This window comes from Homarus americanus, unplaced genomic scaffold, assembly GCF_018991925.1.
Source record: "Homarus americanus isolate GMGI-L3 unplaced genomic scaffold, GMGI_Hamer_2.0 scaffold2558, whole genome shotgun sequence".
Classification (NCBI taxonomy): Eukaryota; Metazoa; Arthropoda; class Malacostraca; order Decapoda; family Nephropidae; genus Homarus; species Homarus americanus.
Window position 1 is genome coordinate 240215 of NW_024745671.1, and position 19497 is coordinate 259711.

The 19497-nt window shown below is 42.2% G+C and overlaps 1 protein-coding gene across 2 annotated transcripts; it reads right to left on the bottom strand.

Annotated features, from left to right (window-relative positions):
* Positions 1-712: 712 nt before the first annotated feature.
* On the bottom strand, positions 713-13305 carry LOC121878766 (cytochrome P450 4C1-like). Of its 2 annotated transcripts, none has more exons than XM_042385179.1 (12): positions 13189-13305; positions 12248-12384; positions 11230-11314; positions 10159-10262; positions 9451-9541; positions 8956-9141; positions 8396-8465; positions 7912-8105; positions 3121-3302; positions 1659-1827; positions 1105-1284; positions 713-947 (listed from the first exon to the last, which is right to left on the bottom strand). In XM_042385179.1, exons 2-12 carry the CDS (start codon positions 12359-12361, stop codon positions 763-765), a joined length of 1560 nt encoding a protein of 519 aa, XP_042241113.1. In that variant the 5' UTR covers positions 12362-12384; positions 13189-13305; the 3' UTR covers positions 713-762. The 2 variants fall into 2 exon arrangements, with proteins under 2 accessions (XP_042241113.1, XP_042241114.1); XM_042385180.1 differs by having other exon boundaries at positions 3121-3299; positions 13189-13301.
* Positions 13306-19497: the final 6192 nt, after the last annotated feature.

Sequence of the window (19497 nt, forward strand, 5' to 3'; positions counted from 1 at the left end):
ATAGCTTCAAACATAAGTTGGATGCTTATATGAGCAATAGGGGTTGGGTATAAACGGGACTGCCCTGTATGGGCCAATAGGCCAGCTGCAGTTTCCTCCATCCTTATGTTCTTATGTTAAGTCGACTTGTGAAAGAGGCTTAGGGGTACTTGTAAGCCCGGACCTACGGCCTAGAAAACAGTGCGTTAATGTTCGAAATAAGGCAAACAGAGTATTAGGTTTTATATCTAGAAGTGTAAGTAATAAGAGTGCAGAGGTCTTATTGCAACTATATCTTGCGCTAGTCAGGCCGCACCTCGATTATGCCGTTCAGTTCTGGTGCCCTTTTTATAGAATGGATATCAATTCACTAGAGTCCGGGCAACGAAGAATGACGAAAATGATTCCGGGACTTAGAAGCCTTCCATATCAGGATAGGTTAAAGAAACTAAACTTGCATTCCCTAGAAAGACGAAGAGTGCGGGGAGATATGATAGTAGTATTTAAGTGAGTGAAAGGAATCAATAAAGGGGATATAGATAAAGTTCTTATAATATCTGAGCAGGATAGGATTCGGTGCAACGGATTTAAGTTGGATAAGTTTAGGTTTAGGAGGGAGATAGGAAGGAACTGGTTCACAAATAGTGTGGTGGACGAGTGGAACAAGCTTAGCAATTTTAAAGTAAGTACTGGAACGCTGGATAGATTCATGGATGATAGAGAGTGGTAGTAACTCTCGACAGGAGCTGCCATGCACAGGCCAACCGGCCTATTGCAGACTCCTTATTTTCTTATGTTCTTATGTTCACATACACGAGGGAACAGCCTTAAGAAGTTACCGCCTTCAGGTTTCAGAACAATCTGGTCATAGATCCTGAGTTTCTCCCGGGAAACGACGCTCTCCACAAGGAAGGTTCGCAGGATCTTGCTCAACACCACCTTCAGTTCCATCATGGCGAACTTTTGGCCTGGTGGATCGAGTGGACGGGTAATGGAAGCAAACATGACATACACACAGTATAATTAAGATGCCCCCGTTAAATATTACATTGATATATATGATATGAACATAAAGCAATAGAATCAATTATTATGAGTTGTAAAGACAACATTCATGACACTCACCAATGCAGTTCCTGGGCCCGGCACTGAACGGCACATAAGCGAAGGGGTGACGCTTTCTGGCGTTCTCGGGCAGGAAGCGGTCAGGGTCAAATTTCTCTGGGTCTGGGAACTGCTTAGGGTCACGGTGCAGGCTGTAAGTCATGACGGAGACGGTGGTGCCAGCGGGAATGAGGAAGTTGTCTGTGAGAGGAGAGTTATATGATGTTTACATTTGTGTACTGTGGCATTTTTTTACTCTTCTCTCCCTGCTGGGGTACATAAATAGTGTTATCTGGTACTACAGTCGCCGAAAGTGAAATTGTCTTTACAGAAGTGTAGGACCTATATTTACAAGGACAGTACGTAGACTGCTATTCTAAAAAAATATAATGGTTCTACGGGTCATATGAAGATTAGCCCTTCCAGCTTATTTCATCTGATGATTAAACACCCTAGCAGGAAGGTAATCTAACATAATTTGACCCAGCCTAACACCCCAACCGGGTAGTGTTAGGGTGTTTAATCATCAGGTGAAAAAGTTGGATTGCCTAATTTTGTGATCCGGTTCTGCTTACCTATGACAAGATCTTCGGTAAGCTCTCTAGAGAAACTGGGCACAGGAGGATACAACCTGAGGGTCTCTTTGATGCAGTTCTCCAAGTACTTCATCTCCCGGAGGTCTGCCATAGTCACAGGCCCGTCACTGTCCTCGAAGATTCCGTCCAGCTCCTCCTGTACCCGAGCCTGGTGAAGATCCACTCTTGTTATTTACTCTATCAAGAGGTTGTACTCTATCAAGTGGTTGTTATCCACAAATAACGTCAATTAAAGAAAAATATCATAATTTTACAAGATAGGGAGAACTGGTCGTTGGCTACGTTAGGCCATTTATGTAAAAACATCCCTCGCGAGCGAGAACCACTATCAGTTAAATCAGGAAAGGATCACATCAGGATGAATTAGCATTAGTAAAATAGGATGAAAACATAGTGACGCAATATTGTCTGCCTGCTGTACACAGATCAATGAGGCACCATCCCATCACACATCAACCAATGAAAAGACACAAACCTTGCACATTACGGACGTCATGATAGTTGTGATGACTAGAGTTTCATCACTATTAATTATGTTACTTTTGTGTGACATTGTGCAGCATGTCATAGTGCTCTGGGCATATTTCTATGTAGTAGTTACACACGAACCGCGAGTGAGTTGCGGCGAGTCGTGGAAATTTACTGACTTCAGAACGTAAGGAGATGCTTGTTCACGCTATAGCCAAACGGAGGATAACGTGAAAATCCTGCCATTGACCACCCCCTGCACTTTGTCCGCCAACCACCTATTCCCATTTACACAACGTGTTGTACAGTGCCGCTGTACTACTTCGTAGTGTGGGAACAATGCTGACTGTTGTCTTGTGCTTTAGGACAACCTTATTAACCAACACTATTGTCATCCCTTCGCGTTCACACAGCGGACCGGTTTAGTACAGTTCTCCAGCAACGTAGGAACAGGAGTGACAGTTACCTGCTATTTCAAGACAATTTCCTAAAGACAACCCACATACAAACGTCATCCATCCACTCCTCGTTCACATACAATACGTGTCACAGTATCCAGGAGGAATAAGATGGGAGAAGGCTGACGACTGTTTACAGGTTTGCTAACATTTAGGACTTATTGTCACCATGGCATTCATAACAGATGCGTTTTGTATTTTTGTACAATACTTTTCTAAGGAGGTCATTAGGTTCAAAGCTACCCATGATGATATGATTCTAATGCTTTACCTGCGCGTACATGTTATGAATATATAATCTAAGATGAATATTTTCAATCTTCTCGTCAATAATATGCTCGTCGTGTATTTTTAGGGTTACATTAAAGACTTTATCTACGTTAGTCTTTGGTTCTACGACTTTGTATTTTGGTTCTCAGCTGCACTGTACAGATTCACCCACTCCTTCATTAAGAGGAAATAGTTTTAATTTATTCGATTTACCCGACTTGCTCTTCTGTTGCGACATGACCCACCTGGATCTCTGGGTGATGCCCCAAGAGATAGAGAGCCCAGTTGATGGCGGAGGCGGTGGTGTCGTGTCCGGCGAACAGGAACGTGTCCACCTCCTGCCTGATGTCCTCGTCTGTGATACCGGGCGTCTTATCCGCATATTCCAGTAACAAGTCTAGGAACACCAGCCGGTTTTTCTTGCCTGCTGGTCGATACAATCATGTATTGTTAGATTATAAGGTAGGTTACCTTAGACTAAGTTAAGTTAAGGTAGCTAAGCTTAAACTGGGTTAGATCAAAAGTGTGTATCCCTACACAGTACTACCCCTTATGGACACAATGGTGCATTTACAGCTAGGTGTATAATAGTGTTGATTAGGATTTATTTAAGATAAAATTATGAAACATTCAGAACTAGAGAATAACACCTGGGGCAATGAGGCACCAACGAGGATAAGCAGATGTGTGTCAAGACGACTATAAAGACCATCACACTACTACTACTACTACGTTGCATGACGGTCATCCAGCTATGATAAAATGATTTGAGCTATTAAGGATGTCACCTTCGTTGGTGAGTTCTGAGGTGACTAAGGAGGTCGAAACGGGACCGGTAGTGCCGTCCACAGATGTTGCACGTGTGGAGGGTTACATCTAGTGCGGGAGAGGCGGCGGCAGCGTCTTTCTGGCGTTGGCGTTTGTCTGCCTCGGATTACAGTCGGGTTAACCTGAAAGTATTGACATCTTCTTGTGTGGTGATCCTCCAAGCATTACGGTGTGGAATAATCGCCTCTCAGGTGAGGGGGTCGATTTGGCACTTTTTCAGGTTTGTCTTGAGACTATCCTTATACATTTTCAGTTGCCCGCCAGCATTAAGCTTACTATTCGTTAGGTGACTGTAAAGTAGCTGCTTTGGCAGTCTATTGTCGTCCATGCGGGTAACATGGCGGGTCCAGCGTAGTTGTTCGTGGATAATGGGTAGCCTCAATGCTCCTACAGTTGGTGTCACTGAGAATACTAGCATTAGTTCTCTTGTCTTCCCAGTGAAGTCGGAGGATGGAATGTAGATTACGTTGGTGAAAGTTTTCAAGTGCCTTGGGGTGCCTCCTTTATGTGACCCATATCTCGCCGTAATATAGCTGGATAGGGAGGACCACTGCTCTATATACGTGTAATTTTGTAGATAATTTCAGCCCCCTACAGCTGAAGACACGGGTACGGAGTCTGCCAAAGGCTTGAGATGCACATCTGATCCGATGTTGAATCTCTTCATCGATGTCCGTGATGGTGGACAGGTAGGAGCCGAGATAATGAAAGCGGCTAACATTAGAGAGGGTAGTACCGTTAAGCTGGATGGATGGTGGTGGTGTGGCTGAAACAGGGGAAGGCTGAAAGAGAATCTGAGTCTTACGTACATGGCCGAAAAGTGCATACGCATCTGCGTAGGTGTTCAGAATCTCCTGTAGATCACATTCAGTGTGAGCGACAAGGGTATGGTGGTCTGCATACTGAAGTTCAGTAATGGAAGCTGCCGACACCTTTTATCATGCCCGGAGTCGTCTTATAATGAAAAGACCCTTCATCCGAAACTCGATATCCACACCGCCGGCTAAATTGGCACTGGAACGAGTAAGGAAGACAGCCAAGAGAATAAAAAAGAGAGCTGGCGCCAGTACACATCCTTGTTTTACCCCCGTTTGGATGGGAAAGAACTCAGACTGGGTGCCATTGTGCGGGACACTGCCGTTCATGCCATCGTGGAGTTGACTCACAATGGCGATGAATTTTGGTGGGCAGCCAAAACGGCTGGATGTCCGCCAGAGGTCTTCCCTGTTGACGGAGTCGAAGGTCGTGGTTGGGTCAATGAAGGCCATGTACAGGTCACGACGCACTTCTCTGCACTTTTCATGCTAGTGTTGCCACGTGATGGTCTAAAGCCACATTGAGATTCTGGGAGGAAAATTTCAGCCTCAGGAAGAACTCTGTTGAGGAAGACTCGGGCGATAATCTTGCCAGCTACAGACAGCAGCGAGATCCCGCGGTAGTTGTCACAGTCTCAATGGTCTCCCTTGTTCTTATAGATATTGAAGATGGAGGTGTCTTTAAGAGCGTGGGGATTTACTCCTTATCCCATATACTGTATTCTCCAGGAGAAAGTGGAGACAGCTTGTAAGCAGAGGTCCTCCTGCTCTATACACCTTGTCTGGGTTTCCATCAGGTCCTGAGTCTTTGTTATTTTCCATCTGTTTGATGGCAGTAGTTACCTCATCCATGGTTGGAGGATAGTTACGGTGGGTCAGCTCTGGATGCTGAGGGGCCTGCTGTATAGTCAGGACATCCACATTGGTGTTTTGGTTGAGCAGTGAATGGAAGTGCTCTTTCCAGCACTGAAGGAGGCATTCTTCGTCTTGAATTTAGGAGTTACCGTCGGATGAGCGTAAGGGGGTACACCATGAGTGATCAGCTCATAAAATGTTTTAGTGGAATTGAAAAAATCATGCATCTTGTGTTGATCTGCAAGTTTTTGTGTTTCACATGCTTTATTTTTAAAACAGTCATTCTTTAGAATGCGAAGTTAGCACAGGGCCGTCGCTTTCTTCTTGTGGAAGGTATCAGCTTTGGTCCAAGACTGAGGGTTGTTCTGCCAGTCAGTTAAAGCAACACGTTTATCATCGATGAGTACATTGATTTCCAGGTCATTGTCATCAAACCAGTCCTGGTGTATTCTTTCGATTTGGCCGAGGGTCTCTGCAGGTTTTTGTCTTGGCAGTATCAAGAATGTCTCATTCGGCACTGAGATTTGGGTTGTGTGTTGTCGGGTTGTTTATCAGCCTATGTTCCAGCTACTTTCTAAGCGCCTGTGCTACTGTTGGATCCTCCAGACGTTTAGTGTTAAAACTCTTCTGGAGACTTGCTACCATCGCCGTTTAGGGGCGACGTGAAGTGAGAGCTTGGCTCTGACGAGCCGATGATCAATGTCGCAGTGGTCTGAGTCACGTATGGCTCATGTGATGAGGACACCTCGGCGACCTCTTTCTCTGACAATGATGTAGTCAATGAGATGCCATTGTTTGGATCGTGGGTGTTGCCACGAACCCTTGAACTTGACGGACTGCTTAAACAAGTTATTGGTGATAGTGAGGTTGTGTGCAGCACATTGGGATTACACTTGTCTAGTCCATTTCTCCCTACGATTCCCTGCCAAATATCAGCAACTCAGCCAGCTCTGGCATTGAAGTCACCTTATCTTTTCTTGGGACAAAAAGCCTCCTTGGTTTTATCCTCTGTATCCAGTGTTGGGGCGTATGCGCTGATGAAGAGGGCTTAACATGAGTGATTCAGTGGGACTTTGAGCACCATGAGGTGCTCGCTGATCCCAATAAGCATTTCAGTTAGCTTATATAGGATGCAGTTGCTGATGGCAAATCCAGCTCCTTAAATGTGATTTCTCTCCACAGCAGGCTTACCCTTCCAGAAGGAGGTATAGCCAGGCCACCATTCTGTGTGTCGACCTCGTCTGGTAGCCGTGACTCACTAATGGCTAAGATGTTGATGTTAGACCTCGCCAGGTCTTTTGCCACAAGGGGGTTCTTCTTTCAGGACGATCAGTTATGCCAGTATCCAGAAGGGTCCTGATATTCCATGAAGAGACCATAAGAAGTTGTATATATATAGACACATCGTTTGGGGTTCTGGGAGGCACTCAGTGCTGAGTGGAGATACTGAAGGCAGAAAATGGCAGCACTCTGTAGCTGAAGCCAGCGGTGATAACACACACACATACACACAGTTTTCGTCTCCACCTCCTCCGCCGACTCAAGTCCCTCGGAGTTCCTGCGCCCGAGCTGCTCAGTGTTTACTCAACATTCATACTCCCCAAGCTCACCTATGCCTCCCCTATTTGGTCTTCTTCCCTAAATACCACACAACGTAAACACCTAGAAAAAGTGCAAAAGAGGGCATGCAAGATTATTCTTCCGTCTTCCCACTGCACATATCAAGAAGCGCTCTTCACACTGACCCTCTCGGCTCTCTCTGATCATCACCACGACCTCATCTGTTGGTGAGAAGCTTCTGCACCATCCTCGACACAGGCTCCTACTTCCACCTGAAATTCCTCGTCCGCGAATTGCTGTTCGACACCACAACCGCATCCAGTCCATACGTGCTCGAACTGATTTCAATAAGAACAGCCCAGTCCCGACCATTGTAAAAATTACCAACAATTCGTAATCAACCAGTGTATTCGCTTCCAGTCAATTTTAACCTTTTTGCACTGTTGCTATGTTGAAATTCCCTGTAGTATAACCTTCTCCTCACCTAGGTAGTATATATCATATAAATTATGTGTCACTTATGTTACTTGTATATTATTTGTCAGCCAAGAGACCCATCACCAATTATATAACTGTATATTTTCAGCCTTCTGCCTGCCATGCTCTTTCAATAAACCGTTTATTATTATTATTATTATTATTATTATTATTATTATTATCATTATTATTATTATTATTATTATCATTATTATTATTATTATTATTATTATTATTATTATTATTATTATTATTATTATTATCATTACTATTATTATTATTATTATTATAATTATAATTATTATTATTATTATTATTATTATTATTATTATTATTATTATTATTACACACCCGATTAGTAACAGCTTACAAGAATTTCGGCAACTGAATCGTGACAAAAAATTAGTCATTAAAGAACTTTTTAATCTAACATTAGTGAATAACTTCAATAAATAACCCTTAGCAAATATGTGTTATAGTCAGTAACTCACAACTACTTGCCTAACACTTCCTGGTCGTGGTGCGCCGTGTTGGTGTTGAGGCGGGCCTTCCTGCGCTCCTTGATGGTGCTGTAGGACATGTCGTGGAGGACCTTTAAGTGAGCGTCCATCTGCTTGGCGTACCCCAGTAACCAGAACATAAAGTCCGAGTGCAACCAAGGACGAAACTTCCGATACCTAAATATTCTTCCCATCCTGTAGCAAGATAGAGCTCAGTGAGCGTACGTATTGAACGTTGGTCAATTAAGCGTATCAACTCGTTTTTTTCGTCTGAATGAGGAGGAATGTATATCCAAAACAAATCCATACCTAGAATGAAGGGTTATATTCATAAATGATCAGCACATGATTGCATAATATCTTGGTACATGGGAACTGTACTACCAAACACAGTCCAGATATGTCCTTAGGTAATGTTTACAAAAAAAAAATGACCCACGTTTGGGTTCTGGTAAAAAATACAAAGTTAAGTCCACAATGTTTACCCGAAGACAGCTTTGATGAAGTCCGACTGATCGGAATCCTGAGCATTGACAGACCGTCCCATCGCCGACTCTGAAGATAAACAAGTATACTGTATTGTACCGAGCACAAATCGGCCAAGAATATGGGTCAGTGTCCTCAACTCACCCTTAATCACTACTACATTGTTGTTATCCTTAAAGCAAGGAAAACAATATCTATTTTGAGTATCATTTAAAAACACTGGGATTATCTTTGGCATAATGATGTGTCATCTGATATTTTGGGCAATATTTCCTTAACTCAGCGTGACACCCATACATCATCCTTCGTGACGTCATTGTGAGTTAGCCCCAGGGCATGACCGTCCTAAAGAGCCAGTCAGTCTTTCGCTGGACACCACCCATAACAGATCCATCACTGAGCAGTCTGAGTTAGAGACCACTTCAGTTCTACCATAGCTAACACTGAGTCTTCCTTAGTCCTAGACTATCTAATACTGCTCTCGCCTCAGTACTAGATCAAGTGACTAAGAGGATAAGTAAATAAGGAATTAGGTAATTAACTCAGACCACACACTCACCACACAGGATATCGAGCACACAAAGAGTAATATCAGAGAAGATGTCGAAGGGTTGGCCGTCAGCCTTCTTGTGTAGCTTCTGGACTAACTTGTTTCCCTGGCTGTTGAACACACCCATAAACTCTTCCAGGATCTTGAAGTGGAAGGCCGGAGTCAGCAGCTTACGATGGGTCTGCCAGCGACTGCCTGTACCAACATTAAATTGGTGAGAACATAATAGTCGTAGGTGAATTATTGTAGGTCCCTCTCTCTCTCACTCTCTCTCTCTCGCTCTCTCTCTCTGGTATCTAATGAGTTATTTGATCCTCGTGTAATTTCACAAGTATATATCCTAGCCACATTCACGTTCACAGATATACTTTTAATAATTTAAACCCATTCCTCTTAATTCGAGCCAAGTGTGGAGCACTACTTATTGTCGTATTATTATATTATTACACTGTATATCGACAACAGATAAGTGCTTGCCTTATGAAAACAACAACGTAACATTACCTGTAGACGTCAAGAGACCCTGCCCGAGCCAAGGGTGGACAAGATTGTAGATGGCGCTCTTGTCAAGGTTTTCCTGACTGGTCAAGAGACTCTGTAAATCGTAAAAGTGTTTGAACATGAGAACGTCATCATCACAATCCAATTTATGGTTGACACCCTTGAGCGTCTAAACTGCTTGTACTTTACTTTGGTGTTAAATTTAAATGAACAACCTAAGATTAAACCGGTTCATTTTTTATGGTCATTTGTCCAGGGAAGCTCTGAACATCTTGTACAGTGTATTGCTCTACTGGAATGATCCGTCACTGGATTCTTTTCTCACTATGACTGGGCTCCGATTCCTAAATGTTTCTACAAGAATACTCTTTGTAACTAAAATGTTATAATGCACTTCTTTCGTTGACAAACAAAAGCATACATAAAATTCAAAGAATAACATCAAATTTACACTTAGACTTTAACTTAACTGAATATGTTCACTTAGCACCAGGCAGGGGACAAAAGTGCCATACAAAACTTTTCCAAAGATTCTGCAGGTTAACTTTTAATGTGTGATCTTATGAATTATAATTCATAATGTATTTGTTCAATCGATTAATAATTATTAATCAATTGAACAAATACATTATACACAAACTGTTGCCACTAGTATGTCAAAATGTAAATGATTTGATTATAATAAACTTTACTTAATTAGGCACTACTTACCTGGACACCTTCGGCCCCACTCAACAAGCAGTTAAGACTGATATAAATCCATAACTTCGTCACTGGACCAATCTTACAGATTTTTACGATTCTTGCAAATGCTTCTGTAAATTGAACAAATAATCCATTTATTCTACGGTTTCGTTTCTAGAAAAAAATCTAATGCTTCTTTGACAATTCTAGAACAAATAATTGACATAGAGCCTAAAGGTATCAAAATATTATTTTGAAAATATACCCAGAGTGTCGACTTTACACATAAATTGACGTGGGTTTAGTTTGGCTGTGCTGCATTACCTAATATTGGGTTTCTGAAGCATCTAGCTCATGTGTACTTCGTCCGTATATATACCCTGAATCATATTCTGCTGAGGTTGATATCTCATTTCTCTCCCACCAGCTTCAACTTTTTTCTTTGTGTGATCGGTGTCCGCAAGTTACTCCCACTTTAGACTGTAGTGGATCTCTCCCCAACAACTACATCCGCATTCCAATGAGACAGTATCCTAGCAACCAGCCAACTGCTCAGGGGGAGGGGGTCACCAGCTGCTACGTCTACCCTAGTAACGAAGTCAAGAAACCGGCGAGTACCCAACGGATTTACTTCCGGCTGCTATGTATATAAGCTCGCAGTCTCTCCATTGAAATTCATTCTTCTCTAAGTTCCTGAACACGCAACACCTCCTCCAAGCAAGCTCCTCGCTGTCCAGCTCTCATTCAACCTGGAGGCCAGCAACATGCAACATCCCCTCTAACGAAGCTCCTGCACATCTACCTCCTAAAACACGCTACTCATTGAACGCGTCTTCTGAGCAAGCTCCTCACCACACGGCATCTCCAGCACCAGACTGTCTTGTATATAATATATTTTATATAAGAAAACCACCACCTAGAGTTTCCATCCATCCATCCTGAGTGCTAGACAACATAACATCTCGCAACCCTACAAGGCTGAAACTATTTCCATCTAATAATTTGGGATCTTTAAGCTCAAGAGCATATTCTTCTTTCGTCATTCATAAAATATTGTGACTATTTTACTAATGTGAAGCACAAGAGGACAGGACTCACCACACATATCGTCCATGCTTAAGTCGAGAACACTGCCCAGTAGTGGGAGTCCTCTTGGACCAGGGATCTTGTCCATCATCCACACCTGCCGGCCAACACCACCACTTATTATGGCCATTTGTACAAGGTCCTATTTTGTTAAACTGCTATAATTTTATTTAACAAGGAATCAAATAGTCATTTCACAAAAAAAAAAAATGTAAAAATTAGTTTGGCAAAGTATTGTTAAAATCGTATTCTTACTCTCTGTGTGGGCAATGTAATGTCAGTAGCCCTGGGTAGTGAGTAGTGTCTGTGGTCTATCAGTTTGAACTTCTCACCTGTAGTTGTATACTGTATGTAGTAACTGTAATGTTGTTCCTAAAGTAATAAGATAAAATTAACTTTAAATATAATACTTTAAACTCTATAAATTTCTAAGAAGATAAGTTGTGTTAGATACTGGAGCCTTATAATGTTATTACTGAGCTTCAACATCTAAGTTCTTTAAGTGCGTAACAAGGTTAGTAACAGTACTAGTCAATCACGATTTAAAAATCACAAGAAAGAGAACTGAGTATAGCGATATATATACCCCTGTACTGTATATGTATATATGAAACTGAAGGTAAATCATTCTAGAACAGTAATGAGTGGAGCAGAGAAGAAAGACGTTGAACTGCATAGTCACCGAGTACTTCAGGTGATTTAGTTCATGATTATTACTTTAAGATTTACATATTAATGCCATGCAGATTAACCATATCTCTAATGTGAATATAAACAATGGAAATCGGTTGAAACTGATTTTTAGTTCAAAAGTAATGTTCTCACAAAGGTTCAAGTGTAAGTGTTTCATGAACCAGTGAACCCCAAGACTACACATTTCAGATATTAGATTGTCGAGTGGTCAAGAGCAACGCCGTCATGAGATAGCCGAAGTCGTGTTACCGCCTCAGGTCGACTGTACTGTATATACCATGGGTAGCCATTTCGTTCCAAAGTCATACAGTAAACCCCTTAATCACCAGGTACTCACCTTCTGCTGCCTTTTGAAGAACAACGTCAGTGAAAGCACGATGAAGGCGGTGAAGGAAATATAAGTCACCAAGTTTGGTAAATAAAGCATCATTTGTTCCCTTAGCCACGCCATATTGGAGTCTCCAGTCACCAGCTCTGAAACGGTTATCAGCTTAGTTACTGGGTGAGTCAGATTAGTAACCTGGAGAATCAGCTTAATTACCTGATAAATCAGTTGATTTACCAGATGAATCAGTTTAACTATCTGGCGCATCAGCTTAGTTGTCTGATGAATATTGAACCTGTGGAAGAACACTTCGGATCACGTGAAGATTCGGCACTCCAGCTTATTTCACCCAATGGTTTAACACCTAACGCTACCTGGGGGTAAATGGGGAAATCTCTCTCTCTCTCTCTCTCTCTCTCTCTCTCTCTCTCTCTCTCTCTCAATCACCACATTATACTGTACTTGTGTGTGTAATGCAATTATGGAAAGTATTATTTTGTATTGCAGTGGTCAATAAACAAAGCATGTATGTATGTATGTATGTATGTGTGTGTGTGTGTGTGTTTATGTATGTATGTGTGTGTGTGTGTGTATGGCAACCTGTGGTGTAATGGTCAGCATCCTCGCCCCCTAAGCGAGCGGACACTAGTGCGATCCCCGGGCAGGGTGAAACAATGGGCAAGTTTCTTTACGCCATTTGCCTCTGTCTACCCAGCAGTAATTGGGAACCTGGATGTTAATCGATTTGGGGATCGTATTCCGGGTAATGGTTAGCCAGTGCAGTTGGCGAGCTGTCCAGTCTTCTCGGACTATTCCTTGACACTGGGTAATGCAACTCGTTAACTTAGGGTGTGGTTGTTGTGTTGGCGACAGCTTCTACACCTTTGTTTTGGTGTCAGGTGTGTAAATGTAAACAGCGTGGTCGACAATACAAGGCTGGCAGTTGGACCCACCTGCCTGTAGCTACAAGGAGACGAGTGAGGGTGTGTTAACAGTTTACCGGAGTGCAGCTGCCCGACGCTCTGCCGACCTTACTGTGATGTTCGGTGGCCAGTTTCTTGGTTATATTTATAATACACCCTCCCTCATTTCTGATGATTAATAGACGGTTGAACTTATCAGATAATTGCGGTTATTATACTATCCAGGCCAGTGCCGAGGAATATTTTTATGCCGTATAACATATCTGTGAATTTTGATAAGGGCTTGCCTTTGTGTTTGGTTAGTCGGGTTTTTTCAGAATATCCTTTCAGGTTTTATTCAGTAGCTAACTTCAGGTGGACATCACAGGGAATACAGTTTGTATAACAATCTTTTTTTTCTTCATAATGTCCACAAGTAAATATTCCACCTAAATTAAGTTGTTGTTGAGACTTGGGTTAACTTTTCATTAGTAATGTCCTTATCTTCAGAAGAAGTATTTTAAGCTTCGATGTTTTGATTACGAGATAAAGTACTCTACTGTACACGTGTTGGAGAGGGCGATGACTTGGTAATGGTGGTGGGCGGGGGTTGCTACATCCCGCTCCTCTTGGTTCAATTTTTGGCATGACTCGCCCAGGACAACAGGATTACCCTAATTTTCTTACCTTCCTGAACACGTAACTCTGGCTTTAAAATATTCTTCTTCACAGATCTTCAGATTCTCCCTCTAACCTCCCTCCCCTCCACCCCCCCCCCCCCTCCTCCTAATGCACCGAATGTGGGATTTTAAGCATTGAAAGTTGGAGTTTCTGGTTAACCTTCAGGGCATTTTGATATTCTTAACAATTTGTTGATTGTACTGTATTTCTTATAAAACATCGTGTGGAAATGGGCATACAACTCGTCACCACACCTCATGACATTTAGACGCACTTTAAAGCTACATAATATGTAACATGATGATAGTAATAATGCTGACCGTCTTAAGCTCATTTTTCATCTTGCTGTGACAAATTCTCTGTCCAGTGATGTAGTTGAGGATTCTAATACCGAGATCGAGACCATTCGCAATTTTGTTTTTTTTGGATCACTTGAAGATTAGACCTCAGGTAGCCCCCTCCCCCGAAATACTCCAAAAATAGGGACAACTTTGCAGATAAATTCTAGATGTAACACTCAGAAATGTGAATACACAACTTCCATAGGAGTCTTTTGTGTTGTGGTGGTTAAGCTTTAGGTGGGTTAAGCAAGGGACCAATCTTAAGATGATTACTTAGGTCCACCGTCCCCTGTAGATTAGCATCCTCTTGGTAGCGTTGGGGTGGTTAAACTTCAGGGGTATTAAACTGGGGAGCTGATCTTCAGGTGACCGCGATTTATTTATAAGTCGGTTCATAAGACGAGTTTATAGGGATAATTTATTTAGTTAAATATTTGAGTCTCGGCTCATACCAGTATACATATTTTTGAAAGGTTGAAATCTATGGATGATGGAGGGTCGGTGGTATCTTAAAACATGGAAATATTTACCTACTCGAATGGTCGTATGTGTATGTCAACTACCAAATGATTTATATAGTTTTTAATTTCATGATATAATTATGGGACCCTATATATTACATCAGGCTCATTGGTCATGTTCAGGTACTCCAGATCAAGACCTGAAAAACTGGTCTCTAGTTCCTACATCTCTGACCTGGTCATCGTCAGTACCTTGTTGGCCTAGTAGTATCCGGTGGTTTGTTCTCAAGGACTCCAGTGGTGATAACTAACCATGACTAAGCAGTTGTGAAGAGTCTCTTGAACTTTATTCTCAGGAGATTTTACAAATCACAATTTCAAAAAAGTTATAAGATATGTTAAAAGTTGAGTTGATGACTGAGTTACTACCCAACGGCCATGGGAAGAGTAGGAGAACAGTCGAGACCCCGGTGAACAAATATTATGGAACGAAAGGACGGGATTGAGCAGCGGATCCCCAGTGAGTAAACTTATATCCCAGACGGGTAAAGTAAAGTAAAGTATATGACAAAGTTTTCAGTAATAATAAAACAACATTCATCACTAACTCGGTGGTGTTATCTAGTAACCCATGACGTCAACACTTACCAAACTGGATAAATCTGATGTGATATTTTTTGTGTATAGAGTTTTATCAATTTAAAAAACAATTTATATTTAAATTTGTGTTTATCGTTTCCTTGTTAGGTTCATACAGGGCAATAAAATACGTGACACTTTGAGATATAAGATATGATATTTTAACTTTGAACTATTATGTATGAACCAGCGTTAAGGTGATTAAATTTATTTTTTTAGAAGAGGATATTTTTGCCTTGAAGATAAAAAAAATCTATGAACAAAATTCAGTTATTTGTTGCTTAATTAATACAAACAAAAATTCATAAGACAGGGTTTTTGACATGAGACGTGATCACTAATAGTACAACAATTACAGTGATTTCTTAGTTATGTGTACACATGGAGGCGATGTCTTTTTTAGTTAGTTATCAAATTTATTGACAAAGCTTGGAGTGAGTATAGTTTGCCTATTCTTAGCAATTCAGTCAGGTCTTTACACTGAGGGTGGTATCACGTCTCACTGCCACGCAGGACAGAGGTTCATACACAAAGGAATACATCATATTCATTAACAATATATATAGGTTAGATTCATATGTGTGATGTCACTGTTCACTGCCACGCAGGACAGAGGTTCATACACAAAGGAATACATCATATTCATTAACAGTATATGTTATCGCCGCTGGCTTCAGCTACAGTGCTGGCGTGTGATGCCATTAAATCTTTCGATCTGTGACCTCGCTAGAAGTGTTTACAGACAAGTCCTGGTTCTGCTGAGTGGAATGTCTTAGACTGGTGGCGGTGGCTGCCCGCCCCTCCATGAGACAGATCGCCCTCTCTAGTGATGCTGTGAAGACCAGCCTTCTGTCCGAGAATTTGTGCTGGGACGATTTACGCAATACTGTTTTCTCTTGGAACACCATACTGATCTGCATTGACCCGCACTTGTAAGTACAGCCTAAGTGATGACATACCCCTCGGTACTGAAATATTGTTGACTAATTACGCCTACTTCTGCCTAACCTGGAGTAATAAGACAATGCAGAGTGAAGCGAAGCTAAGATAAATAGAGTTACGAACTTTGTGTTATGTCAGTATGTTCAATAAATTGTAATTAAGATAAAATTGTGTGAGACTAACTGATTATGTATCAGATGGATCACCATGTAATATTATGAACGCCTTCTCCTCTGCAGGTTTTGACCACATCAATAAATATTGAATGCGTCAAAAGACGGGTTTCAATCATTCCCTTCGACTTGCCCGTAACCTGAACGTCCTTAACTAAGGCATCTACAGTATATATAGGTCAGAGTCATGTGGGTGATGTCACTGTTCGCTGCCATGCAAGACAGTGGTTCATATACATTGGACGTCATATTCTAATTGAAGGCTAATCAGTATGGGCTAGCAAATTTGGGATAAACAGCAAGATTGCCCTCAAGCAATCCTGATTCAATGTATTAATCACAAAGTTCATGATACAATACGCCAGGTGGCCTGAAGTCTTTGACAGTGTCACATTCAATAATATAGTGTTCAAGTGTATGCTTTAAAGGTTTATCACAAAGTTTACATGCTGAGTGTTCCGGGACTTGGGACCTGGGTCTTGGTCACAATTTTAGTGATGTCATATGGCAGCAGGGTCAACCATTAGACAATACATTATGCTTCCAATATTTCCCAGGCGGTAGTACCTCCAGGTTTGGTAGCTGCCTACTACCTACTACCAACTACCTGATGGCTTTGGTAACATGTCCGCTAGCAGCTCATTACACCGAACATAGATGTTATACAACGAAAATTGACTGTTTGCTGTCTTTGCTGTAAATTGTTGATAGTGAATACTTTCAGCATTGTGAGTTTTGAGCCATTTACAGACCAGACCATTCTTTACATAAGTGAGCAGGCCACCTCCTGCTTCATTATTGTATGCTGTAAGCCCAGCTATCCTGGGTGCAGCTTTCTTCTGGGTGCTGGACGTGTAAGGTTCTTGTAAACCAATTACATCAATGTTAAAAAACTTTAACAAACCAATGTAGGTCATTAATTCTGCGATTAATACTCCGGATGTTCTATGAAATGAACCTAAGCGTTCGTGTTACTCTTTCCACCTTGAACTGAGTATAGAGAGTCGGGCGTTGGCTTCATAGATCAACCTGACCAATAAGTTAACCGTTTCAAATTCATCACCCCCGGAGTTCTTGATAATGCGTCTCACAGCCCTTATTCCAGTAGGACTTTTATACGCAGGTTCCTTCATTAGTCCCGCGAGTTCCTCCTCCGAAAATATTGGAGGAAGTACAGGGTTATGGACAATTTTCAGACCTAGGGTTATTAAAGAAACCACGCTGCTAGTCTGGGGCTCATTCTCCCCATTCATGCTTCCATCACTATCGGTCTCGCTCTGGCTACTCACCCTCAAATTCGCATCATTATGAGAGGAGGCACCAGTTCCTTCAGAAGCTCCACTGACACTATCACTGCCATTGTTCACTGGTACACTTATTTGGCAGGCTTTAACCTGACCTGCATTGTCTAACGAAGGAGAGTTACTGTGGCTGTTGATTTCAGATGATGGAGGCGACCCGGCAGTGTTGTCGTTGTCGTCATGACCGCTGTTGTGGGTGGAGGTGGCTTCCCAGGGCAACCGGGGTGCCAGGCCGTCATACCCTCCTCCCTGCACCTGGGACACTGCCTTCCAGGTAGAATTGCCTGCTCTCTCCCCTCCCGAGAGGCAGCTTCCTTGGTGGGGCAGCTCCCCGTGCTATGCATTCCTGCGCAGATGCCAGAGGTGGCTGTCTTGTGACAATATTTCGCCACATGATTGACCCCAAAGCAGTTGTAGAACACCACAGGGGGGGGAGTCCACCGACTGATGTTACTAGGGGTACCATACTTGCCGAAGAAGCAGTATTCCTCAGGAGGTAGTTCCTTCCTTTTCCAAACAATGATGATCCTACTAAGTTGTGCACCATCCTTATAAAGTCTTCTTGCTCTGTAGACGCCCGGAAGTGACAGATTGCCACTGAGGGGAATACCCTTGGGGAAGTGGGTGACAAGGTATTCCTTAATTTTTGGGGTCTGACAGGTTCATCTCGCTTAATGTGATGTAGTGAGCCGACCTTTCCATCAATGAAGCGTTGGATAGCATCCGTCTCCTCTCGGCCTACATAGACGAAACGAGGGGCGCTACCTGTCATGACAACATTCAGCATAGTCTTGCAATATCCCTCATTCAGGGCTCTCAACCACTTAATCTTCATTAAATTGATTGTGTTCTCTGGGAAGGCAAGGCGCATGTAGTTAGCCGTGCTCCTGTTAGCTGGCAGAGAACCTCCATAGCCGCGCCCTTAAGACTGGTGGCTAAGTACACTGTGCACTGCTTGTCGCCCCACCCTTTTGTTTCTTCTTCACAGGCACTCTTGGATAGTACACCACTTCAGTTGACGTAGTATGGGGGTCTGAGCTCAGGTGCTCAGTAATTTAGCTCAGCACTTCCATTTTCCACACGCTCATCGTATTTTCCAGAATTTTCAACACTGCATTCCACTCGGAGCGTGCACAAACGATATTTCACGTACACCGTCACGATCATAGGGGTCATTAGGTCTTGGCTGAGCCCCTGCTGTTAGACAATTCTCCAGAGCTTCCATCCTGATACTGACTTTCTGTAGCTCACTGTTCACCATTGTTAGCGCCTCTCGTACCACTGTGATCTCACCACTCACTTTTTCTTTGTGCTGTTTCAATTTTTCACTCACTTCAACTTGCACCTCATGAAACGCATCATCCCATCTATTACACATTACTTGCAGAGCCTCATCCCGTTCATGAATTTTCTTGTCGATCTCTCCCTGCAGCTGCTGTAGTTGTTGCTTCTGTTCTTCTCTCTGTTTTTTAGACAAAATTCATTCGGGGGCATGATCCTCATAAATAAAACAAAGAATCCAAAACGTACAATTTTGTTATCCAGGGGCCATAACTGGTCGCTGTACATTAATTTTCCTGAGTCGGTGACTCTCAGGTAAATCAAAGGAAATACAATCGAAATAATAACCCACAAAATCAAATTTGTGAATTTTTAATGTACATTGATTGTATACCTGCATTATATATTGCGCCATAGTACATTGTTTGTATACCTGCACTATACTGTATATGAATATGGATAATGCTAAATCAATGTGAACTTGCATGGAGATTCTGCTGCATAAATATCTTTATTAATTTTTACTGCAGTATGAACAAAA